The sequence below is a fragment of the Lepidochelys kempii genome, chromosome 1, assembly GCF_965140285.1.
Source record: "Lepidochelys kempii isolate rLepKem1 chromosome 1, rLepKem1.hap1, whole genome shotgun sequence".
NCBI classification, from domain to species: Eukaryota; Metazoa; Chordata; order Testudines; family Cheloniidae; genus Lepidochelys; species Lepidochelys kempii.
In genome coordinates this window covers 264,011,363-264,038,388 of record NC_136380.1, presented here as the reverse complement: position 1 = coordinate 264,038,388, position 27,026 = coordinate 264,011,363, and the positions used below count along the sequence as shown (strand labels likewise).

At 44.4% G+C, this 27,026-nt stretch overlaps 1 protein-coding gene across 1 annotated transcript in view; it reads right to left on the bottom strand.

The window, feature by feature from the left end:
- Window positions 1-27,026, bottom strand: part of GRIN2B (glutamate ionotropic receptor NMDA type subunit 2B) — a 225,088-nt gene that overhangs the window by 103,027 nt on the left and 95,035 nt on the right. The window contains exon 3 of the mRNA XM_073327319.2: window positions 2,055-2,169. Within this exon, the coding sequence (XP_073183420.1) occupies window positions 2,055-2,169 (115 nt within the window). The remainder of the gene's footprint in view (window positions 1-2,054; window positions 2,170-27,026) is intronic.

The window sequence follows — 27,026 nt, the reverse complement described above, 5'->3', positions numbered from 1 at the left end:
ATTTCATCATATTTATTGCAGACCATTTCTCCAGTTTGTGCTGATCATTTTGAATTCTAATCCTGTCCTCCAAATCACTTGCAACCCTCCTCAGCCTGGTGTTGTCTGCAAATTTTAAAAATGTACTCTCTATGCCATTTTCCAAATCATTTATGAAGATATTGAACAGAACCAGACCCAAGACAGACCCCTCTGGGTCCCTACTCGATATGCTCTTCCAGCTTGATTGTGAACCATTGATAACTACTCTCGGAGTATGTTTTTCCAACCAGTTATGCACTCACCTTATAGTAGGTTAATTTAAGCTATATTTCCCTAGTTTGTTTCTGATATAGTATCAAAAGCCTTATTAAAGTTGAAAATACATGATATCTATTGCTTCCCCATTATCAAAAATGCTTGTTACCCTATCAAAGTATATTATATTGGTTTGACATGACATGTTCTTGACAAACCCATGATGACTGTTACTTATCATCTATTATCTTCCAGGTGTTTACAAATTGATTGTTTGTTTGATTATTTGCTCCCTTATCTTTCCGGGTACTGAAGTTAGACTGACTGGTCTTTATTCCCCTTTCTATAAATAGGTACTGTATTTGCCCTTTTCCAGTCCTGTGGGATCTCGCCCATCCTCCACAACTTCTGAAAGAGAATGCCTAATGGCTCAGAGATCTCTTCAGACAATTCCTTAAGCATACTAGAATGTATTTCATCAGGCCCTGCTGACTTGAAGACCTCTAACTTGTTTAAGTAAGTCTTAACTTTTTCCTTCCCTAGATTAGCCTTAGATCCTACCCCATTTATACTGATGTTCGCTATTGTTAGTCATCCAATCGGTGCTAACCTTTTTGGTGAAAAGTGAAACAAAAAAGACATTTAATACTGTGGCCATTGCTGCATTTTTGTTATATTCTCTCCTACTCAGAGAGTGATGGGCCTATTCTGTATTTGTAGAATGTATTATTGTTACCCTTTATGTCCCTACCTAGTTTAATCTCATTTTGTGCCTTGGCCTTTCTAATTTTGTCCCTACATGTTAATGGGGATTTTTTATATTCATCCTTCATAATTTGACCTAGTTTTCACATTTTGTCTTACTCTTTTAGGAGTTCCAGTTTATTGAAGATCTCCTGGTTAAGCCAGGATGGTCTTTCACCAGACTTCCCATCTTTCCTATGCTTTGAGATCATTTGCTCTTATGCCTTTCATAATGTCTCTTTAAAAAAACTGCCAACTCTCCTGAACATTTTTCCCTTAGACTTGCTGCCCAGGGGACATTATCTACCTATTCTCTGAGTTTCTTAACGTCTGCATTTTTGAAGTCCATTCTCTTCATTCTGCTTTTTTCCTTCCAACTATTCCTTAGAATTATGAACTCGATCATTTCATGATTACTTTCACCCAAGCTGCCTTCTATCTTGAAATTCCATCTTCCAAGATGCAAATGAACTCATTAAATAATTTACCTAAAATGTCATACATGGAGCTGCACCTAACACCCCATCCCATTGAAAATTGTATGCGTCTCTCTCTAGTGGCTGAAGTCCTAAACCTTGATACAAAGGATAGCTAATGTTGTATCTCTTTTAGTTAGTAAAGGCCTGCGATTTTGATGCTGAAGTTCCTGAGTTCTAGTCCTCATGTCATATATAAGGCGAAGCTGGTAACTGCAGTGTCTACAGCCAGGGGTCCATTCGACTGACTGTCCCCATTCAAGGCTGTCCTTAAATCTGTCAGTGGTTCTGCTGTAGGGAGCTGAACTCTATTACGTAAAACAGGAAAGTGGACGCTGAAGGGAACCATGAGTGAATCTATGAACGTTTTATGCAAACTAATATGATAATGTATTGGTGGCCTACATTTGAGAAGAGATGGTGTCCTTGTATTATTGGAGACACCCAAATCCAGCTCCCACAGACCCTCAGAGGAAGTAAGGAGCTGGTCACCCTTTGGTACAAGGAAGTCCTGAAGAGAGAGGGGTTAATTTGATGAGCACCTTCACCACCCTCCTCCTTCCCAGTTTAGTCCAAGAGTCTCCAAACATATCCTACCCTCTCCCATTTCCTCTCCTTGGTTAGAAGGATGATCACCAGCTTGGGATGCATCTGGTAGCCGTCCTCACTGAAGGACAAATTCCTCCCTTCAAAGGTGACATTAATCAGGTACCTAGAAGAGAGAGAAAAGATAGAAGATTTTAAACACACAACAACCATACCCAGAACAGAGACCTACCTCCCTGACCGCAGTTTAAATGAGGGTTGTAGTGACAGTGCAACGGACTTGGAACAGCAGGGAGGGAATCAGAGAGGGAATGGGGGAAGTAGCAGTGGCAGAGGGGTAACAGGAGAGCTGTTATGTAAGGAGTTGAGAGAGACAGACCAAGGCAATCTCCCATATGTCACTACTGGCCGCTGTGATAGGACGATCACTTTTCTCTCTGGCTCTTGCTGAATTGCTTTGTGAGTAGTACCCATCGCAACCACATTAGTGCAAGCATGCTCACAGTACTTAATTTCCCCTTCCATAAAGGGCATGAATATTCTGCATGTGCTCCAGACCCTCATCCTCACTCTCTCTCAGAGAGGCATCTCCTTCACATATCATTGAAAGATGGTCATGGGATGGGGATACAGAGGTGGAGATACTGCTCTCATCAGGTGACCAGCTAATGTGGCAGGGTTCTGCAGGGAGAGGAGTAAGGAAAGTGAGATGCGCCCTATTCAACTGCCATTGACATCAATGCACTTTTTGGCATTGACTTCAATGGCAGCAGAACAGGGCCCAAAGCAGCTCTTTGAGGCATAGGATTAATTCACAGATTAAAGGCTCTGGTAGCCAGTTAAAAGAGCCTTTTTGTAAGGATGGAATAGTTCATTGTATGTAGTGGGATCAAACAATAAAAGTCACAAAGACGAACAGCCAACCAAATCACTGGAGCACCTTCTCAAGATCTCATTTGGTCTATAGCGGGTGCCTCACTGCTGAGCAGCCCAGTCCAGTCTTGGGCCATCCCATAATAAAAATTAAAATGGTCTATTAAACAGACTGGGCCTCGTACTCATTTACAACAAGGCCACTTTGCACCACTCTGTCAGTGAAAAGGGCTTTCATGGAGACATAGTTTGCTGTTCTACTCACTTTAAGGCTCCTTGACACTGCCAAAGCATTTTAAAGAGGCCTGGCTGTACATGAGAATCAGGTCTATTGTTTTTAACTATCCAAATGACATGTTTTATTTTAAAATTACATTGTGGGCGTGAGGGAGAGGAAATAGATTCATAGATATTAAGGTCAGAAGGGACCATTATCATCATCTAGTCTGACCTCCTGCACAACGCAGGCCACAGAATCTCACCCACCCACTCGTGTGATAAGCCTCTCACCTATATCTGAGCTATTTAAGTCCTCAAATCATGGTTTAAAGACTTCAAGGAGCAGAGAGAGAATCCTTCAGCAAGTGAACCGTGCCCCATGCTACAGAGGAAGGTGAAAAATAGATGTTTCATAGTTCAATGGCTTATAAGAAACCTTTGGCGGTCTCCCCCGTTTGTATATTTCACTTCAACTCACTATCCTGTTCTCGCAAAACTAGAATTTTTCATTACACACCTGCTATATCACAAGTAGAGTCACATAATGGTAAGAGCTAGAGGTGACCATCTTATCAGCAGGGTTGGCCCCAATAACAATTTCTTCAGTGTTTTGTCCAGTCCCATTTAAAAACTACTCAAGCAGTGTTTCTACCACCTACATCAAAAGACTCTTCAAATCTACTACACCACTGTGACTCTGACAGACCAGATGCCAGCTCATGCCAAGCATCCCCGGCCTCAATGGAACACTGATAAATACACAGCTAAAATCGGCCTGGCTCACTTGTGTGTTAGTATGGTTTAAATAAGTATTAGAATTATAAACATGTGCTTAGAATTTAGACTTTATGGAATGCTTGCAATCTCACTTGTAACATCTGTATCCAATACTGTAAGATAATTTTTAAATGTTTGTATTATAAGCCTCTATGACTGCGTAAATCACGGGTAAACTACTGAGCTCCAAGCTCCAACTGACAGTGTTATATCCTGGCTAACAAGGAAGGCCCATCAATGCCAGATGAACTATTGTGGAACATTAAAAAGGACAAAAGACTTGGTTGATTGCTTTCCCTACCACCACCCCCATGAAGATGAGATATGCAAGTGAATTTCTCCCATCAGCTGAGTTTGCAGCTGAAAGCACAAGGGAGGAAGAGAATAAAATACCCTAACAAGAAGGAACTGTATCTTATGCCTGATTGGACTCTGGGGGCAAGATTTCTAGGCATAAGCAAAGGATCCTAAGCTGCTTTGCCTGGGTTAGCCCTAAAAGATATAGAGCTTGCTGATTATAGAAACTTCTATTATCTTTTGAAACTTAACATTGGAACTCACTTGTGTATGTATGCTTGCCTGCTTTAACCTTACAAATTACTCTCTGGCTTCCTTTTCCTATTTAATAAATCTTTACATAGTTTATTATAGGATTGGCTAAAAGCACCTCTGGTGTGAGATCTAAAGTGCAATTGACTTGGGGTAAATTACTGGTCCGTTGGGACTGGGAGTAACCTGAATATTGCTGTGATTCGCAGTAGAATGGACGATCTATCACAAAGGTCAGCTTGCCTGGCTGGCAAGTGCCCAAAGGGACTGTCTGTGACTCCATGTTAAGGCCATTATAGTGCCTGAGGAGATTACACCTGATCATTGGTTGGCAAAATCTAAGTACAGAACTCACAACCAGCTTGGGGTTTGTGCCCTGTCTCTTAAAAGTCTGCCCTGAAGTAGGTACTCACTCTTGAGCTACTGCAGGACAGCTTAACACACACATTTTGTTAGGAAATGTTTCCTCATACTCAAACTAAATTTCCCTTTAATTGCACTTGAACAATCCTAAAAAATCCCTCTTCCTTTGAGCTATTTAAACCCTCTGAACGTTTGTGGATGATTACCATTACTAACCCCATCATAATTTAACCAAATGACTGTATACACAATCAGTCAAGTTTTTATAAAGCAACTAATAATTTTAGGTGCCTCCCTTTATGGGTGCCCAATCTGAGTCCAAAGGGTCTGATTTTCAGAGAGTGGGTGCTTATCACTTTCTAAAATTCAGGCCTCTTTTACAGAGAGTTCTGTTAGGCACCCAAAATCACTAGTCATTTTTTAAAATCTTGGCCATGTAATGTCTGGAACATTTCCTCAAGCTAGATAAGTTCTCCAGTCTGAGAACCACTTTTTTGCTTTTCCCTGAATTCCCTCCAATTATTTTGCATCATTCTTGTTCTGATGTGTCCAGAGCAGCAAATGATATTCCAGGTGAAAGGCTCCCTCAGAGCACCAGAAAAATTGATAAGATCCCTTCAGCGTGAGGCCATCATGAGAACTATTTCAGTGTGGGTTAGGAGGCAGCTTTATTTCAGTGTTTAGAAAACAGCGGCAAAAAAGAAGAGATTAACTATGCATCAATATACAATATTTCTAACAACCTTCCAAGAGCAATAACATTGGGGGAATCTCCATCACCACAGCGTGGAGACAGCAAGAAAGTTCATAGAAATCAGCAAGAGCTATTTGACAACAGGGTTTCTTTTCTTTTTGTTTTTCATTGCAAAGATCAGAACCATAATAATAATTAGAGAGGAGTCAGGAGTTGCATTGAGATTTGCACCTAAAGCAGTACTAAAATCCCTCTGTTTCACACTTTAAGGACTGAATTTAGTCTCTAAAATTGGTACAAGAACTCTTCAGGGAGTTCTCTTTCTAGTTCTGTAGTAGCATATTTACCAACTTTTACAGTGGGAATACTTAAACATGCTCCCTTCTGAACGTTGCCCTGCTTTCCTTACATTTCTTAAGATACTTGTATCCAAACAACTACTAACAGCACCCATGATCTCCAGACCTTGGACACATAGACTTGCACACTCTAATGGTATCTCTGACATAGGCCACTTTTGAAATGTTAAAATTAAACCCATAGTCTTTCCCCTTCGTTGGGATAATGGACATGCACTACACCAAGATTAGCCAAATGGATTTGCTCAGATCTGTCAGCTACTTCCATTTTCCGTCGCCGACGGTCTGTCTCCCTGACTCACGAGCTCTGCTCAGCACAGAGATCCTCAGGACCCAGGGAAACAGGCTGGGCAGACGAGGGTATGGTAGGTGGACAGTGATGGAGAGATGGGCCTCTGGGTGTGGGTACTGGTTAACAAGGGATGGATTGGGGGAGGGGGGGGATGAGAGGCTGAGCAGGGATGTGTGATGGACCTGAGGGAGAAGCAGCTTGTGTGAAAGGCAGATGGGGGCCTCCAGCGGTGTAGAGGGCCTGGGGTGATGGAAGCCCAGTGCTTCTGTGCCAATGTATTAGTGTTTGAAAGGCTCCCTGGCACAGCAAGCCAACAGTGTACAAGACAGCAACACCCACGCAGCTGACTGACTGTGCACACCACCCTTGGCACACTAAGGGCCCACACACGGCATTGCTGCCTTGGTACGTGTCCCAAACAGCCCTTATCTGCTCCAACCAGCTGCTCCCAAGTAAGACCTACGTTCTGCCAGAACCCCCCATAACACCACCTCCCCCGAGCAAGGAGCTGAGTGGGAATGGGGGTGAGCAGGGAGACTGCTCAGCATCTCTGCACTGAGGCATTAGCTATGGAGGGAGGAGACATGTGTGCAGTGGGTGGTGGATGGGGGGGGTGAGGTAATTCAGAGAAGATGAAATCATGGTTGTAGGTTGGGTGAGTAGTTAACTAGTGATATTCTGGGTTTTTTTATGCTTTAGCTGATGATACAGGCACTTGAGCAATCTTAATGGCCTTTTAACAAAGCTTTCTGTTTGCGGAATAATCATAATATAAGCATTTCTCTAGCACCTAATTTCAAACATTAAAGGGTCAAAAATCCTGCCTTCATTTACACTTTGTGCTGCCCCTTTGGGTTCAGTGGAGCTGCCAAGAGTGCAAAGGCAGAATCTGCCCTTAGAGAATTAAGATGCACACAATATTATCCTCATTTTACAGATGAGCAAACAGGAACAAAAAAGGTAAGTGACTTGACCCTAGTCACATAGAAAGTCAGTGGAAGACCCCATAATAGAACCCAGGAGACCTGACGCCCACTCCTGGGCTTGAACCACTAAGCTACATTCACTTTCCTAGATTTGAGATCCTCAGCACTTCTGGTTAGTGATGAGTAGTTCAAAAGCCACATGGAACAGGAAATAGAGCATTAAAATCATACAGAATGGCCATTTGAGACTCAATGGTTGCAGACAAGTTACTAGGACAACTTAAATAGCTTCAGCTAGTGTTGGAGAAAACATGGGGAAATTAATGTTTTTAAAGAAAAAAGTTAACTGAACTTCTCTGAACCTCAGATACAGGTTTGAAGGGGATGAGTTTGAATACTGAGCTAACCAGTTCTGCCTCTTGTCTCCAGTTTCTTGACTGCGGATTCTTTATTCCTGGAGCTACAGGCAAGATGAGCTGAACTGGAAAATGACCCAGCTCAGCCAGTAGAGGTCTCTCTCCAACACACCACATGCCCACACACACATGCACCCCTGTGTCCTGTCATTCTGTGTTACAGTCAGAAGCGACAAACAGCCAGTCTGAAAACAGCACTATCATCCCAATATCTGCTGCTTTCCCTAATTAGGCACCTCATAAAAATAAGATCACCACTCCGCTGGCAGCACCTTCTCTCTCTGGAGTGGCAGGGTATGAAAGAGAAATAAAGGAAGCAATGGGAGGACAGTTGGAGAGGATGGGGAAGAGAAATGCAGAGAAATTTATCTCTTGGCGAGAATTTGCTCAGCATAACAGAGGAATAAGGCATTTGGTGGGGGGATGTGGTAGGAGGGGACTGGAAACTAACATCAACCCCTCTGTGGTGACTTGCTGTCAAATGAGTTAATCAGCAGGGGCCAGCAGGACTGGGTGGCAAAGCGGAGGAAAGAGGCATCCATGTGCATGCTCTTTGCCTGCTGAGATCTGCATGCTAGAGGACTCAGTTTCTTCTGTGAGGAGAAATACCACAACCCCTGGCAGAAGATATCGTAAGTTGGAAATTCAGTCAGTTGAATCACCCAGAGTTGATTCACCTCCCCACTATGTGAGTTACACCTGTGTAAAACAGAATGGGACCCAGGATTTCTAAGGCTCTGGCATCATTCCAGTTTTGCAATAATCTCTGCTAAACCAGTCCTGAGCTCCACATAGTTCTAACCAATGCCTTTCAATCCAGAGTTTGGCACTCCATACTATCCAGTCCTGGGCTGCCACATGCAACTTTGTCAACGCACCTCATTCCTAGTCTGCAGCACCTACTGCTACTCCATTCCTGGGCTTCTCCTGAAGAGACCACCAGTGTGTTTGGTGCATTTACAGGACAAACAAAAGGGACAATCACATTCATTTTCACATGTGAATTTTGGTCGTCAAAGGCAAGAGATGTAAGGATGATGGACTAACCCAACATTGCACCACTCAACAGTCCCACCTCTCTTCATTCAGCCCTTCCCTCATCCCTGGGACAGTTAGTCCTCAAATCCCCTTACAATGTCACCAGCATTTCCGTCCACACTCAAGATGAGAGTCAAATCATGTAGTTAACAAAAGAAAACAACCCACCTTCCCCCTCACTACCGAATCAAACCTGAATTCCCCAAACCTTTTTGAAGGTTCAAAGTCATTTTGAATAACGTCCTTTCCACATCACCTTTTTACTAACTTCTAACAACCACCTCTCTGATTCTGGATTTTGGTGAGGGCTCAACATGTTCAAATATTGCAAAAGTGTTCTCATATGCATCCCAGGCCCAGCTGGAGACAACTGAAATCTCTTGAGACAGGCTGTGATAATGAGACATCAAGTTCAATTACACCGACCGATGGTCTAGATAAGCCTCCGGAGCAGAGCTAGGCAGGGGATGGTTTTCCTGTCCTCCAAAAATATTTGAGATATCAACATTTTTAACATCTTAAATTGGGATGAAAAACAGAAGTCTCAAACATTTTCACAAACCAAAAAATAAAAATAATAATTACAAATTGGTTTGCGTCACTCAAAATGTTTCATTTCAATTGCAGATGGGACACTGGATAGGATGGGCCAGGGCTCTGAGGTGACACTGAGCATTCTGTCTCTCAGGTGCCGGGCTGGCTGGTTCTTACTCACATCCTCAGGGTCTGACTGGTTACTATATGTGGGGTCGGGAAGAAATTTCCCCCCAGTTCAGATTGGCAGGGTCCTTGTGGGGGGTTCGCCTGCCTCTGCAGAAGTGTGGGCTGCTTGCCAGGATTATCTGGGTAGATCTCACTTAATCATTTCCCTGCCATTGCAGGGGCCCTGAGCACTGCTGTACCAGGTGCCCTCCTACTCTCTGCTTGTGGAATGTAATAGTCTAGTCTCATGTGGGCCTTACTACTTTGGTCTCATTTCCATTGTTGGTTTTAGTGGGTGGGTGTTGTGGACTGTGTATCCAGGAGGCCAGACTATATGATCTAGTGATCCCTTCCGGCCTTAAACTCTGACTCAAACATTTTTTTTTAAACAAAATAATCTTTTTGTCTAAATTCACTCAAATGTTGACGTGTTTTCGGTTGAACAACTGATTTGTTCCCAGTATTTCTTTTGAGTCAAGCGATTTGTCAAAAATTGCCTTGGTTCACAAAAAGTTTCAGTTTTGACGAATCAGCATTTTTTGGCAACAAAAAAACAAAAAAAGTTTATCAAAAAATTCCTGACCAGCTCTGCTCCTGCACTTTTGGTGCTTAACACAACTGATCTGCCAGACCTTTTGGAAGTTCACCCATCTTTCATTCACCCCATGCTCCACCTGCATTCTGTGGCACATCGGCTGTTGCAATGCTGATGGCTTGTATTGCTGAGAAATGCAGATACGTCTGGCTGTTTTTATGGAGCATCTGGATGTTGTCAGGTGCAATTTATGGCAAAATAATTCCATGTAGAAAGCCCAATCAGTGCTTATTTAACATGGTACAGGGCCTGGACTCTGCTCCTTCTACTGCAAGAGGAAATGAAACAGCAGAAGCCATTTAATTATCAGATTAAAATTTAAAGGAACCGTCTTTCAGTCTGTCTCTCTCTTCCACTCCTTTCCATCTCTCTTTCAAATTTTCCACTGAATTTGATGAGATGTATTTTAAGGATAGAGAAAAACGAGGCAGCAAAGGGATTGGCTGAAGCTTGGCATAGTGCAGGTATCCTGAGCAAAGGCAGCCAGAAAAGCTGTCCAAGTTACAGACACTTGGTGACTAGTGAAACAAACCTTCACCACTGGTTTAAGTGAGCCATTCAGAGCTAAGGGCAGCCTTGTACAATTCTCCTTGCCTATTCATGCAGTCATCTCTATTTATTTATTTTAATGGGTGAGTATAACATCATTTTTTCAATCTCATCAATCATCATGAAAAAGGGTAGATGAGCAGATTTTGTGCCTGGGCTGGTAAAGCTCTTTAGGCTCCTTCAAGCTAAATGGCAATATAGAAATGTAAGACATTAGTTTAGTTTATATGTGCCATCAACTTCTATGTAAAATACATGGAGCTGGTGTAGATGGATGTAGCCCCTCCCCACTGTTTTCAATGGAGCTACACCAGTTTAGGCCAGCTGAGGATCTGGCCCATCGTTTTGATGAAGTCTGGTTTTCCTGATGCTTTATCCTGACTCGTAAAATGTTCATTTCTACCAGAAGGGACATTATCACTTATGTTTTATTGCTATTTCTCCATTACCTCCTGGAAGACATTTTTTTAAAATGTGTACTAATACTTCCATACTCTTGCTACTGCTATGTGTACTTTCAGGGCAAATAGATTCAAGTATGAGCATTTTCCATCATTCCTGCAATAGAAATAAATGCAAAAATAGAAGTTAACATCACTGTATTGCATTTTTCTTCTATTTATTTTATTTTCAGTGAATGTAGCACTTGGGAAAGATACTGAGATGACAGCACCTGGAGATGGTGTTCGTATTTATCCCCAGAATCCATACATCATGGACAATGGCAAGGCAAGTTTCCCCCCCCCCCCACACACACACACAGCGCAATCCTAACTAAAGGAGACTATCACTGGGAATGAAAGAGAAGTTCCGTTTCCATGGCTCATGCAGTCCTCTGCCCCTCCATTGAGAGCACGAACAAAAAGGCCTATCACTGGCAATTGTAATGGCCGTTTCTGCAACATGGACACCTGTCCATTAGGAACTGTACTGAGACGGGACTCATTTTGCAAAGGCTGCTGAATGGCCATCAATTAATACCAGCTTTCAGGCACTACCAGCCTGGGGAAGGATTGATGCCAATGACCTGAAGATGAAAGGCCATCTCATCCCACAATCCCCCTGAGCCCTCCAGTCTCCTCAGTAACTTTCTTTCACCCACCAAAGAACATCCCAGGGCTGATTCTTCAGTGTCTGGCACCCTGTGCAGTCATTTACACCTAGGAAGGAATAGCTGAAAGACACTGCCTGCCATGCTGGCAGACCAGGTGCCAAAGTCTCCAGGCCAAAGTCCCCTGTCTCAGCTGAAAACTGACAAACACAGAGCTGTAATCAGTCTGGCTCTCCTGCGTGTTAGCATTGCTAACGTAAGTATTAGAATTATAAGAATGTGTTTAGTGTTTATGGAATGCATGTAAGTTGCTGCCTGCATTAATCTCACTTATAACATCTGTCTCCCATACTGTAAGGGAATATTTGAGCATTTGCATGTAAGCCTCTAACCATGTAAATCACCAGACAGGAGAGAGACATTAACTAGTGTGAAATGCTGGTCTACAACAGTCAGTGTTATGGCCTGCCCAACAAGGAAGGCCCATCAACACAAGATGAACTAGTGTAGAACATTAAAGAGGAAAAAAGATTTTTTTTGTTTACTCTCCCCCCCCCATGAATATGAGTCATGGAAGTGAATTCCTCCCATCAGCTGAGTTTGCAGGTCAAAGCACAAGGGAGGAAGGGAATAAAAACTCCTACCATGGAGGAACTGTATCGATATGCTCCTTGGACTCTGCAGAGCAAGGATTACTAGGTGTAAGCAAAATGCCTAGCCTGGGTTAGCCCTAACGGACATATAGAGCTTGCTGATTATATAAGCTTCTATTACCTTTTGAAACTTAACACTGGAACTCATTTGTGTGGGGGTGTACCCAGTGGTGAGCTGGAGCTGGTTCGCACCGGTTCACTGGAACCGGTTGTTAAACGGGACAACTGGTTCTAAAAGGGCTTCTAAATTTATAAACTGACCAAAAGTTGCGCCTTAGGTGCCGACTCCGTAGGTGCTCTGGGGCTGAGAAGCAGAGCGGGGCGGTGGGTTCAGGGGAGGAGGCGGAGGCGACCTAGGGTCGGGCGCGGAGCAGGAAGCTGCCGGTGGGTGCTCTGCACCCACCAAATTTTCCCCATGGGTGCTCCAGCCCCAGAGCACCCATGGAGTTGGTGTCTAAAGCACCACTTTTGATGTGATCAGTGGGGGGAGCAGCTGTTCCCCATCCTCCCCCCCAGCTACCCTCCCCTGCCCCTAGGAGCCAGAGGGACCTGCCAGATGCTTCCTGTGAGCCGCCCCAGGTAAGCACCGCCGGGACTCCCCACCTCGCCCTCCAGCAGGTCCCTCTGGCTCTTAGGGGCCGGGCGGGGTGGGTAGGCACCCACTATGGTGGCCCACGAGACCCTCCAGCCTAGTTCCAGGGGCAGTCAGGGGACGGGGTGGATGGGGCAGGGGTGGGCCACGACCCCCTCGTGGGATGAGGAGGGAACCAGCTGTTAAGATTTTGGCAGTTCATCACTGGGTGTACTGGCTTTAACTTTGTAAATAACTCTCTGATTTCCTTTTTCCATGAAATAAATCTTTAGATAGTTTATTATAGGATTGGCTACAAGTGTTGTCTTTGGTGTGAGATCTAACGTACAATTAACCTGGGCTAAGTGATTAGCCCATTGGGACTGGGAGTAACCAGAATATTGCTGTGATTCGTTATGTAAAGGACCATCTAGCACAAAGATAGGCTTCCCTGGGTGGCAAGACAGGAGTCAGAGCACCCAAGGGGACTGTCTGTGACTCCATGTTCCTGCTTCGTTATAGTGCTCAAGGAGCTTACACCTGATCATTGGTTGGTGAAATCACTCACAACCAATTTGGGGTTGGAGCCCTGGTTCTTAACAGTTTACCCTGAGGTTAGTACTCGCTCTTGAGTCACTGCAGGACAGCTTGAAGCAGCCACCCTGATCTGGTGGTATTTTATACTCCTAAATGACAAGGGCCAAGCAGTGGAAAACGAGGCCCTTGGTAATAAAAGTAGGCACAGTTTGGGATGGGATGATCTGATCTGAAATAAACAGCAGGCTCAAATCTTCACTTCCCTCCTCATCCCACCAAAAATATTCCTGAAACCCAGACCAACCTCCCCCCACCCACCCCGCAAAAACACTTTGGTCTTTGCATTTGATTAACTTGTTTTTACAAATACTGTCCACACCAAAGCTGACCAAAAATTGTCTTTCAAAATTGTTCTCAGTGGAAAAACGGGGTTTGTACTCAAACAACCTTTTGTGAAAAGTGTCTGCTTTCCATGGAAAATGTCGGCTTTACATCAAAAAACCCAAACATCTGAAAATTGAAAAGATTTTGGCCAAAATACAGAAACTTTTAATTTGGAAATGCTACCACAGTAACATATAGAGGCTGTGGTTTGGGTGCCTCTTCCCCCCATTATCCTCTATGGGCCAGGTCACCAACCAGATTTCATGTCCATGATGCAGGGTGGCTGGCAGCAACCCCCATGACTCATTGCCACAGCTCAGCAACAGGGGCATTTAGCAACTAGGAGATTTAGTCCATCCAGGGAGCCCTAGCCAATGAGCAGCATGTGGGCATGAAGTACAAACTACAACTTCCATGAGGCACTGTGATGAGATTTCCAAATCCAACTCTTCAATTTTTACCCAAAAGTTTTCCGCTGAAAATTTTCAGTTTTCAATTTTTTGCTAAAACATTGAAATGTTCTGCAGGAAAAAAAATTTTTTTTTGACCAGCTCTAGTGCACCTTTCTGCACTTCCTGGGTCCTCTGGGACTGGAAGTGAAAATCCCATGAGAGGAAACCAGTTCTGACCATATTTCAGATCTGGCTGAAGCTGGAAAGTCCTATAAATCTCATGGGAAATAAGCCCATTCTCCTAAACTTGCCTAGCTCCAGAAGTTTAGACTAACTGAACATCCAACCCTTGAGGGTTCACCCCATTGCTCGTATGAAAGAGGAGCCTATAGACAAGGGGTGATGAAGCTGGTTAGATGAAATATGAACAAAACAAAACCTTCAGCCAAAGTATGGCTCAAGCCACACGCCTTTGAGGTTTAAAAAAAAAATCTGGCTAACTAATTTTTGGTTTTAAGTGTTATTTTTCATTTCCACAGCTGCCCCTCCTTGCTCAGTCAGTAGGAATAGATGTGCTAATACCTCACTGTTCTCCTGGGCATTTCTATCCAAACTGGAAGCTGGACCACTGGAAATCTATTTCTTTTAGGCTTCACAGGGCAGCAAGAGTATGGAAAATCACATTTGTCAGAAGGCCTGTCACAGTAGGCAATAATTACTCCTTGGCACTCACCTAACAGGTTCCTGACATAAGGCAAATACAGAAAGGTCAAGAGATGCACTTCAGATCTATTTATCTATTTTAGGTCTTCTCTGCAATACACAGTTTTGTCAACAGAACAGCAGAGGTGTACACCCAATAATGCACCTCCCAACGATTTAACTCTCCTGCTACACCAACATCAGAAAACCACCTCGATGAGCGGCATAGAGCTTTTTGCAACAAAGTTACACACAGTGTCAGCATAGACACTGCTCTTGCTTATGTTGCCCTATGTGGCCTCCAGGAGGTGTCCCATAATGCCCATCATGACCAGTCTGGTAAGCAGTTTCCACTCCGCTGCCCTGCAGCCAGGAACACAGGCATGCTCCCCTCCCCATTTAAAGCCCAGAGAATTTTTTGAAATTCCACTTCCTGTTTGCTCGGCGTGGACAGCTCACATCACATCTTCCCAGCTGACCAGGCCGGCTTCCCACATGGCTTGGCAGAGCTGTTTTGTTTCTTTCCCCGTTGTAGGAAACTTCGCCGCACCAATCAACAACTACTTCTGCAGGAACCAAAGCAGCACACAGGCAACCAACATACGGACACGGTCTGAAACCGCATACATGCAGGAGCTGCATCCCTGCATCTTTGGTAACCCTCAGTCATGTGATTTCAGCTTCAATCACCACTGCCTGTGGAAAACAGTGCCAGTATTCAGAATAGTGTCCCTAGGTGCTTGAATTGATCCCCTTTTGAAACCATCCAGACTCTTTGGCCTGGGGTGGTGCAAGATGGGACAAACTCACCATGCTTAGTGTTGTGCCCATGCTTTGTGCTTGCCAAGGAAAAATGAGAAAGAGGTATAGGCAACTTTTATGATCCAAGACTGTGAATATAGTCACAATACTGACTCAATGTATTGTTTCTTTTGTGCATGCAGATGTGCCCTTGAGGGCCAGCTCCTACACACTGGTGGATTGCCTCCGTTAGATAATGAGGTGAATGAGGAAGAGTAAGGAGGACATGTTTCATGAAGTGCTGCAATTGTCAAATCAGGCCAATAGCAAGCACAGAGCATGGAGAGAGCCAGTAATTGAAAAACTAGAAATGGGATAGCCAGGAGAGGAGACAGACAGTAAAGCTCATGGAAGACCAAACAGACATGCTGAGATCCCTGATTGTGGTGCAAGTGGAACACATGCATCCTCGACTCCCCCTGCAGACCATACAGAACTGCCTTCCTTGTCCCTCCCAAACTCCCCCCACATATTCCTCTCGTGTTCCCGTCCCATTACAGTACTCCTTGCACACCACCCTTAGGGACATTTTCCATAATGACAGCTAGACTTATATGCAGATGTGAGATCCTCACTTCAGCGAGTGCTACTCACTGTCGTGTCCCTTGTAAGAAATGTAAATCTGTGTATTGCTGTTTAATAACAATTTAGGCTTACAAAGACAGTGATTATTTGAGACCCATACATTATTGGGGCTCGTCAAAATGCAGATTCAAAGCCTCCCTGATTCGAATAGCGCCCTCCCCCCACCCAACCCCCGGTTCAGCCCCTCTAAAAGCCCAAGTGTCTGGCTGCTCAAAAATAGCTGCCAGGTGATCGGCCTCAATGCTCCACTCCTAAGAAAACTTTTCCCCCTAGACTTCGCAAATGTTATGCAGAGCACAGCAGGCTGCTATGACCATGGAAATATTTTCCTCACTGAGGTCTAATCTGCCACAAAGGCAGCACCAGTGACCCGTTAATGTGCCAAACGAACATTCTACAGTCATTCTACACCTGCTGAGCCTATTGTTGAAGCACTCCTTGTTGTTATCAAGATTTCTGGTGTAAGGCTTCATGAGCCACGGGAGTAAGGGGTTGGCTGGGTCCCCCATGATCACTGTGGGCATTTCCGCATCCCCTATTGGCATCTTCTGGTCTGGAAAGAAAGTCCATGCTTGCAGCTTTCTATACAGGCCAGTTTTCCTGAAGATGCATGCATCATGCACCTTTCCTGACCATCCCGCATTGATAACAGCGAAACAACCCCAGTGATCCACCAGCTCCTGCAATACCATCGAGAAGTAGCCCTTTCTGTTGATGTACTCCATTGCAAGATGGTCTGGGGCCAAAACTGGGATATGTTTGCCACCTATCACTTCACCACGGTTAGGGAATCCCATTGTCGCAAAGCCATCCACTATTTCCTGCACACTGCCCAGAGTCACAGTCCTTCGTAGCAGGAGGTGATTAATGGCCCTGCACACTTGTATCACCACAACCCCCACGGTAGATTTCCCCATTCCAAACTGATTCATGACTGACCAATAGCAGTCTGGAGTGCCAGCTTCCACACAGCTGTCGCCACTCACTTCTCCACCATTAGGGCAGCTCTCATTCTGTGTCCTTGCACCACAGGGCAGGGATGAGCTCCACACAGAATTCAAGGAAGGTGGCTTCTCACATACAAAAGTTCTGCAGCCACTGCTCATCATCCTATACCTGCATCACAATCTGATCCCACCACTCAGTGCTTGTTTCCCGAGCCCAATAGCAATGGTCCACCATGTACAGCTGCTCCATGAATGCCAATATCAATCCTGAATTGTTTCTTTCCATGGCACACAGCAGGGCAGGCAGCACGGATTCCTGCTCAGATTTAGAGCTCATGAAATACTGCAGGATCAGCCGCATTGTGTTCATAACTCTTGTCACAAGTCTGGTGAGAAGCGCAGGGTCCATGCTTTCAGGCAGGGATGGCGGGCGGAAAGTTTGCAGGGGCAGTTGAAAAATGGCATGAAGCCATTGGAATTATGGGATGGAGAAAACAGCATCATGGGGTGGTGATCCTGTCCCCATGATGTACTGCGATCAATTCCCAGAACTCCAAGTGGGAGAAGGTGGTGATTTGCACCATGGGATAGCTACCCACAGTACACTGCTCTCTCTGTCGGTGCTGGAGCACCAACTGAGGACACACTTTGCCCACACAAGGAGCATTGCATGAACATGCACCAGTGATGTAATTACAGTGGTTTATATCGTCGACATAACTTAAGTTGACTTAACTCAGTAGTATAGAAATGACCTTAGAGACCAATTATGCAAACACTACCAGGAATAACACCAAGAGAAGCCACTTTGAAGTCCCTGGGACTATTCATGGCAGTATTACATCTAGTAGTGTCTGCAGGATCAGGACCATTGGTATGTCCTAGGTGCCTACCACCGTGGTATGTCGTTATGTTTATCTGGAACTCATTCCAACTTCTGAGCTGGAAACCAGTGCCAGAAATTTTGTGAGCAGAACAGATTTTCCTCCAGAGATTTCAGGTCCTTCTTCTTTCCAGTTGGGCTATTAAAATCTGCCAGAAGACATTTCCTTCCAGCATTTTGGTGCTGTCTGAAACTGAGCAATGCTGAGGTAGTTCAGGAAACTGAAATAAAACATTTATTTATTTTTTTAAAAATCAGCAAATTAAATGAACTTTTTCAACCCACCAAAAAACGTTTGGGGGCTTTGGGTTATTAATCATTTACCTAGCACCAAAAACATACACTGCACTTTAAAGGACATAGAATTTGGTGCAGTCACCACCCTAAAGGGGTCACCACCAAAGAAGTCTTGACTCAACATTACTTTGTCTGAAGTGGTGTATCCCCTTTCTATACACACAAAGTAGCATGGCAGTGGTTTAAATCCCTCCAACATTTTCATTGGGGAGTTGATTAGAAGGAACAGATAATCGCTTCTGTCAGTACTGTGTGGGGGTTAGAACTCTACTGTTCCTCTTTTGTCAGAGGACCAGTTCTCTCTACTCTCTCTCATCTCTCCCTCTGTGGGTTGACGTTTCTATGGAAACGTGTTCTTTAATGCCTCTGAAATTACACTGCAGTTAAAACATTAACCCTTTCCTGGCTAAGGCAGGCTGCAAAGATTCCCCCCCCCCCTTTTAAAACTTCCTTGAGATTGTTTTGTTAAAGCACTAGGAAAGCCTCATTCTTAGTCCTAAGAAGACAACACATCCAGTATTCACCTTACAGTGGATGTGGAGTGGTGTGTGCTGGGCGTGGGGGGGAGGAGGAGGTGTCTACAGAATGGTCTGATTTAAGATTTTAATTATACAACTCACTGATTTTATTTTTCTTTTTATGTAAAGCCACTATTGAAATGTCTCTCCACACCCAAACAGGAAAAATTCTTGTAGCAAAAGAAGCTGAGTGGGAGAGCTAGGAAGAAACAAAGCTGTGAGCCCTCACGCAGTGAGGGGACAGCTTGGGGAAATATCAGAGCCGAAACACTAAAATCAGTTGTAACAGTGAGCAGCAGCCTCTTCATTGCAAACTGTCATAGTCACAGCCATCTCCATTCTTTCTCCAGCCAGCCTCCTCTTCCTTCTCATAATCATGTCAGTAATTAGCCACTATCTTCTTCATTGCCACTCCAACTGCCATCGTTATGCTCAGGGCAATCAATGCTCTCATCACCACCCTCATCTCTGCTACTGCTCCTATTAACATTATCTTCACCACCAAATCTCTGCTATTGTCATCACTAGCATCCTTATACTACCACTGTAATACCAGCTGTCACACTCACCATCAGCTCCAGCACAGCCACAACCCTCTACCCCCTGCCTTCATCACAGCCAGCCTCGTTGTGTCATCATTATAACCCTCTGCTCCTGCAGGCTCACGACTGCATAACCCTCTTTGGGGGTCTCTGGTGCTCTGTGGCCACCACATTTGGCCCTGAATCAGTCCCTGCTGGCATGCCAGGTGTACCATGGCTCAGCCAAGCACTTGAATTGCTAGGGCTCTAGCAGCTGGTGGGTCCCGTTATGTGTTTCTCCCACCACGAAATTCCTCCCAGGCCCCACACCCTCTCCGCCTGCCACAGAACCTTCCCCTCCTGGCAATTTATGTCCTTCCCCAACGGAGGGACAGGGGCAGCAGCAGATTCACCCTCAGCAGACTCATCACCGTGCTCTGCTGACCTCAGCAGATTTATCACAGCTGTAATCTCTATGGCAACTATACCCGCTGCCATCCTCCCCATGATCTCTACCACCACTGTAAACATTAGCAAAGTCTATAAGAAAGAGGATCAGCCGTGGAATCTGTGGCCTTAACTCCCCTTTCCAGACTTTCAATCCATTTCCTGATTTCACGTACTCCTTCTGCCTACCCACAAAGTCACCAGGCCTGACAACTCTCCCAGCCGCACCTTTCCAACTACATCACCCACATCCTCAACAGACCTCTCTCTTGCAGCATCAGTATCTCATCCCAGTTGTTTTTGTTTTGTTTTTCCCACACTAAGTGTCAAGTGCGGCTCCGTTGATGGCACTCACACCTCTAGATCAGCAGGTCAGAGTCTGAACTCTCTCACCAGGGATCAGGCTTGTATGCTGTGCTCCCAGCATAGCACTAGAATGAAAGCGAGGACTACTCTCAAGTGAAGAGCTATCCTTTGGATGATCAATTCAAGCAAGGTCTTTTTGCCTGCCTCTGGCAGACTCTCAAAATGAGAGTTAGAAGTAGTTAGAAATTTTTCCCATCAGAAAATGCTGATTCATCAAAACCAAAGCTTTTCAAGATAGAATTTCTGGTCAAACCACGGAGAGCAAATACCCCAGGGGTTAATGCACTCATCCGGGATGTGAGAGACCCAGGTCCCGCTACTTGCTCTCCTTGATTTGGAGCAGGGAATGGATCCTGGATCTCCCACATCCCAGGTGAGTGCTCTAGCCCCCCAGCTAGAGAGCCAGCCTCTCTCTCTGGCCCAATGACTATTTCATTCTTTATACAAAGTGGAACAGCTCCAACAGGAGAGACTGAGATGGACTCTATAGCCCAGTGAACGTGGGCTTCCTCTATCCCAGGTGAATTCCTAATCACTGGGCTATTTGCTGTACTGCGGTAGGGATGTCCGTTTCTCATTTTTTCATTAAAAATTTCAGATGGTCTCATTTCCCCCCAGTGCAGAATTATAACAAATTTAAAACCTTTTGTGAAACATAATTCTTATTTTTGGGACAATCTTAGTTATAGGTATACTTGGTCCATTTTGAAAAGAGCTGGGGACAACACCAATGTCCTACCCGGGGTTCATGTGTTTAAATCATTTATACCACTTCCTGGCAGCTGACTGGTATTATTAAACTCTGTAACATGTTGTGTGGGGTGGTTTGTAGGAAAGACACTATGCTAAACAAAGTTGCCTTCCTTCTCTCAGTAAGAGAGACTCCAATGTCTGAGGCTGTGTGAGCTTCTGCTGAGTGCAGAATGGCTATCATTTGCCTACACAGTCATTGCACTCTCAGTTTTTCACTCATTGCTCTTTAGGACACATTGGGATCAATCCCTGGAGTATGAAAGGTGCTAGAGGAAAGAAAATATTCACTTCTAGGTGACCAGTTCAACTCCGGGCCCAGATTGGTAGTGACTTCAGTGTTTCTCTTATGGTTGATGTTCAGCAGCCTCTGTGAAACACATTGACTGTCTCTGTTTGACAGCTGTCCACAACAGCACCCTAACTAACTGGGCCTCTTTTTTGTCAGTGTCAGCAAAGAGCCAAGAGCTGGTCCATTTCAGTGGTTCTCAAACTTTTGTACTGGTGACCCCTTTCACATAGCAAGCCCCTGAGTGCGACACCCCCCCCCCTTATAAATTAAAAACACTTGTTTAGATATTTAACATTATAAATGCTGGAGGCAAAGCAGGGTTTGGGGTGGAGATTGAGCTGACAGCTCGTGACCCCCCATGTAATAACCTCACAACTCCCTGAAGGGTCCCGACCCCCAGTTTGAGAACCCATGTTGTACAGAGTCAAGGCACATTGACAGGCTAAGGGGGAAATGGGAGGGAGCCTGCACTCTTGCTACGTCATGCTTTACCTCATCTACAGATAAAGAACTTCAGTCTGCAGGGGCTGCCAGTCCATTACCTTTCACACGCAGTGAATTAATTCAGTAAAAAAAGAGGCAAGAGGGTGCAGCACTGTGATATTACGATTTTGTAGGAAAACATTTTTAAAAAATTCTAATATTACTAATGATTACTGTACACAAAAATCTTCTCCTGTATCCCCACTGCTTCATGAGGAAGAGACATACATGTCAGAAGTGGAGAGAGAAAGAGAGAGAGAGACAGAGAGCACCAAATTCAGCCTCAAAATAAGGGGTGCAACTTCACTGAAACCACTGGGAGCGGTTCCCACTTATTCTTGGACTAAATTTGGCCCCAAATTACTTCTCTGCTCACTCCCTGGGAAGAAGTCAGTCCTAATAGGTCTGGACTACGATAGTGGATTCCTCATTAGAATCTCAAACTGTGGAGATTTGATTTAGGTAAACAGACAAAATTTGGAAAGGTTTGCATGGATCTCTTCACTCTTCCCTCCCTGGTAGTAAGACTTGAAAACTGCCCCAGAATATATCTTTCCTCAGAAGATTTCCAGGCTTCCTGGGCCTGGCTGAGCAGGGAATGCCACAATTAAAGTCTTTCCACGGTATTTTGGTATTTCTGATTTCCAGCTCCCAAATCCGGAAGTGTGACCACATTACAGGTGGAAACAGGGGAAGAATGGGGAATATGAACTGAACATTCAGAGATTTAGAAATAGCACTAAGATTTGGTCTGAAACAGGCAAAGGTTTGAGACTAGTTCTGATTTGTCTCAGGACCAATATCTTGTTATATTTCATCCCTATAAAGCACACTTTAAACACCTATACTGCAGTAAATAATAATGAATAATCTGTACCAATTTCATTCTGCAACACTCAATTTAACATTTCATAAAAGCAGACACTGGGGTAGAATTTTCAGGAACACTTATGCAACTTTGGAGCCTAAATCCTATTGGCTTTCAATAAGACAGAATTCTAAATGCCAAAGACGCTTTTGAAAATGGGACTTTAATCTCCTAAATCACTTAGGTCCTTTTGAAAATTAACCTCACATCATGACTGAACATCCCTAATTCCTGAACTCCCCTACCCAGCCTCCCACCACTTTCTTTGAAGAGGGCTTTAGAGTCCAGGACAAAAAACCTTCCCCCACTCCAATGGGCAAGGCTTTAAAGAGGCAGATGGAACTTCCACCCCCCGCTCTGATGTTAAAAGAAAAAGCAAACTATGAACTAAAAGAAAAACATGTCTGGAATTTGTGGTGAATAATAAGTTTTCCATGGCAACGGGCATCAGAAAGGGAAGAAGGAAAGGGAAAGAAAGACAGACAGACAGAGAGAGAACTGAGAGATAGAGCACACTGTGCTGGGTAAAGTTCCTATGGCAACCCTATTACATATGCAGCCTACTGCCAAAGTCAGTCAAGATCCTAGTAAGGGTGTAGGAAGGAGTTGGGGGGTGGGAGGGGACGGGAACTGAGTACCAGTTATCTGGGTAAAAGAAGCCACCTTTGTGAGCATGCATCCCCCTTCTCCCATTCTATAGTGAAAGCATCTCATCCTTTGTGGATGCTAAGAAATCCACATAGACCTCCTTTCCGCAGCTCTAAAAAGACTGGTACAGTTACCTCTGCCAGACTGAGCCAAATTTGGTGGAGCTGTGGAGTGTGGGAGGAGGGAAGTAAGGACCTGAAAATGAAACAAACAAGAAAAAGAAAGATTGAATAATTTTCCCATAGCCGTCAGTTGCTTTCCACCTTTCTGGATCAATTTGGACCACGCAGATGTATTTGCTTTCACACCCCAGATGGTCGAGGAAAGATTATGTCATTTGTAATCTCTGAAATTGAGATGGAAATGTTACCTCTCTGTGAAGTTAGCTACAGAAACAAAGAAATAGGTTTTCATCTGATTCAGAGTTCCCTGAGCCATCCCAACTTTCATAGGACTCTCCCAATTTTGACTGTCTATCCCACAGAATACTGCAAATGTCCCAAAATATCACTGAGGTCTGATACAAATGTCACCACGTTGTGGAAAAGACAAGAATTATAAGGCACTCAACAGATGGAATTGAAGCACATAATGAAAAGTGATTAATGCATCCTCTAACCCTGTCCTACAGTACAGGAAGGAAGGACAACACTGTGAAATTTTCCTTTATGCAGTGTATTATCAATGCCTGCAATTTTCTGCCATAGTAAGTCATTGAGAAAAGAACTTAAAGGAGACGGAAAATATTCATGTATAGTTGTGCCTACAAAGATAAAGACAATCAGCTCCATGCTTCAGGATGTAAGCAGGTTGCTACATAAGTCAGGACGGAATCCACTGCCACTCAACTGGCTAAGCGGATTGTGGAGGAAGGTTGTCTTCTCCTGCAGTATCTGTTAGCACCCACATCACTGCACTGTGAATCAGTGACATGAGGATATTTTGCCATGTAAAAGGAAAAATACAGAAAGGCAGCAACCCAGAGAGTCATACAATACTGACTGAGTACTTGATTATTCGGTTTGATGGCCAAACCAAAAAATCAGGGGGAAAATTCATCTCGGGTCTATACGACACAGACATTTTTTGGTTTTTCTCACCAAAAGGGAAAACTAAAAAAAACTGTCTGACCCAAAAACAATATATTTTGGGGGATGGGATTTTTTACCTTTAAAAATAATTAAATCTAACAATTTCAAAATGAAAAGTCATTTTAAAACAAAAAAGATGAAATGTTTTGTTTAAAAAATGTTGAAATAAAATGTTTTTCAAAAGAAAAATTTTTCCATTTTTTTCTGCCAAATTCACAAATTTGGTCATCCCAAAACTGCATTTGTGGTGAATAAACTATTTGTCTGAAAAATCTGCCCTGCTCTATACCCCACTTCCCACTGTGCAGGATGCAAGAACTTCAGCTAGGAGCCACGCCCCAAATAAACCAATGTGAAGGGTCTAATTTTCATTCTTTTAGACAGTTCATAATGCTGCTATTGATTACATAGTACAGATGAAACAGATTGATTCTGAATGTAATACTATTATATTTCATTAGTGTCTTTCATCCAAGAGAATCCCAAAGTGGTTTTCATACTATGTATACTGGAATCATTCATCTGACTAAGTCACCTCCTGAGTTAAACAGGACAGCCATACTGCATTAGTTGCACTACACAACTATTTAATGGCAGCCAAGTCCTAATCCTTGTGCTCCAGGGACATGGAGTCTGACCACAGCTCCACAGCTCAGCGAATGCGCACAGCTGCACTGCTCCACTGGAACCCTGGGGATGGAACTTCTGACTACCAAGCCCTGCCCCTCTTCCAAAGGAAGTCATTGACTCCACCCCCATCACCTTATAGGGCAGTGGCTGTACAAGAGGCTGACACTGGTAGAAATGGTGCTGGGTAAATTCTACCCCCAGCTGACTGATAGCTGGAGTGACAGGATACCTTGAGTGTTCATATACACACACACACACCCCAAGAGATACTCGAGTTGCCAGCTGGGATCCAGTAAAGACAAGTGTCTCCTCCCAGGGGCTATCAGGAAAGGTGAAGTAGACCACCCGTCCAATCCTACCACATACACCAGCTAACTTTTGTTGGGTGGCTACCAGTTGGGTGGACTAAGATTAGCACTGGGATTTGTTTAGCCTAGAGGTAAGGTTGTCAGTCTTGGACCAGGACAAGGATTGAAGCCAGTCTCAGGGTCCTGGCTCGGCAAAGGACTGGGTCTGGCTTTTAGGCTTGAGCTAACATTAACACTGTGTCTGGATGCAGGAATTGCTGGGAGAGGTTCTACAGCCTATGTTCTGCAGAAGGCCAGACTAGACCAGTGATTCTCAAACTTTTATACTGGTGACCCCTTTCACATAGCAAGCCTCTGAGTGTGGACCCCCCCTTATAAATTAAAAACACGTTTTTACATATTTAACACAATTATAAATGCTGGAGGCAAAGTGGGTTGGGGTGGAGGCTGACAGCTCGCAACTGCCCATGTAATAACCTCGCGACCCCCCCAGTTTGAGAACCCCTGGACTAGATGATCATAATGGTCACTTCATAATGGTTCCTTCTGTGAATCTATGGAAGTGTCTATTGCTATGTGGTAAAGTTAGCAGAGGACAAGATTTTATGCACAGGGTAAAGTTCAGGTTGGGGACAATCTGTGGGGCCCAACAAGGACTGGGGTCTGGCCCAACTTCCAGATTTGTACTAAAAAAGGGTTTGAATCCAGTTCAGTTGAAGTTAGGACCAGTTTTGGGGGCTACCTAATTTGTGTTGGGATCAGTTTTTGGGCCCAGTTTAATGGCTTCAAATATGGTTAAGGTTGGTGCCACTTTATAGGCCCAAATTCGGTTTGGCACTGGGCTAGTTTGTGGGCCCAGGCTAGGGTTACTGTGGACTGGATTTTGAGCTCAAAGTAAGGGTAACCTCGCTGTTGTTTCATGGGTTGGGATAAGCGTCTGAGCCCCAGTTAGGAGTGGGGCTGGGACCAGTTCCCTGACCTAGGCTCAAAATCCAGTCCCAACTCTAAACCTAGCTCAGTCCCAGAAACTGGCTCGGAACTCTTCCCAACCCAAACTCTTCTTCAAAAGGGATAATCCCCTTCCCCAACCAAGAGTACTTGAAGAGAGTTTTGCATCCACAGACAAGATCGCTTCTTCAAGAGCTCTCTAATTCAAGTTCCAAACGGGCACCATTCTTGTTCTGCCAGGAAAATTCTCAGCTAGGAGCACTTCATTGAGCAGGGACCAACTAACAGGATAGCACCCAGCAAAGGAGACAGCCCTGAACTTTTGCCCCTCAGTCCCACAGTCATAATTACTTTTCAGGTGAACAATCTGCCAAACCTAGAGATGCTCCTCTGCTGGTTCAAACACTGACTCTGATTGTACTTCCCAGTCTGGGCGTGCAGGAAAGGGAAAGGGAAACTGGAAACACAAGAGCCTTCTTTTGGCTGGGAGTCTGGACTCAAACACCTTCCACCTCTGAACTCATAAGTTTTTCCCCATGCCCTGGCTAGTCAGTACTAAATGCAGGGCTGCCAAGCTACCAGACTGAAGAACAACACATTCTAGGCTCTGATCATCAGCACTTGACACTAGGGTTTTATTGGTCATATGTAGTACCAAAGGGGAAAATCTCTCTGAAAGACCAATTCCTATTGGCTACTTCTGACTAAAGGATTTACCATTTACAACTCATGTTGAACGTTTTCATATGTGTATTTTTCTTCCCCCTACAGTACATCACAGAAATTGGGTAACTATCTAAATATGGACCTGTATTGCTTACAGGAACTCCACTGGCACATCCGTGGCATCACTCCCTGTCTCTAAGGCAGACATCCCCCCTTGCCCCATTCTCTGTTGACGAATTGGGTCTGTCAGCTTGTCAGCTCTCATTGGGCTCTGCCTGACATAAGTCCACATTGGGGCAGTGAAAATCTGTTTGCAGTCAGCTCTTCCAATA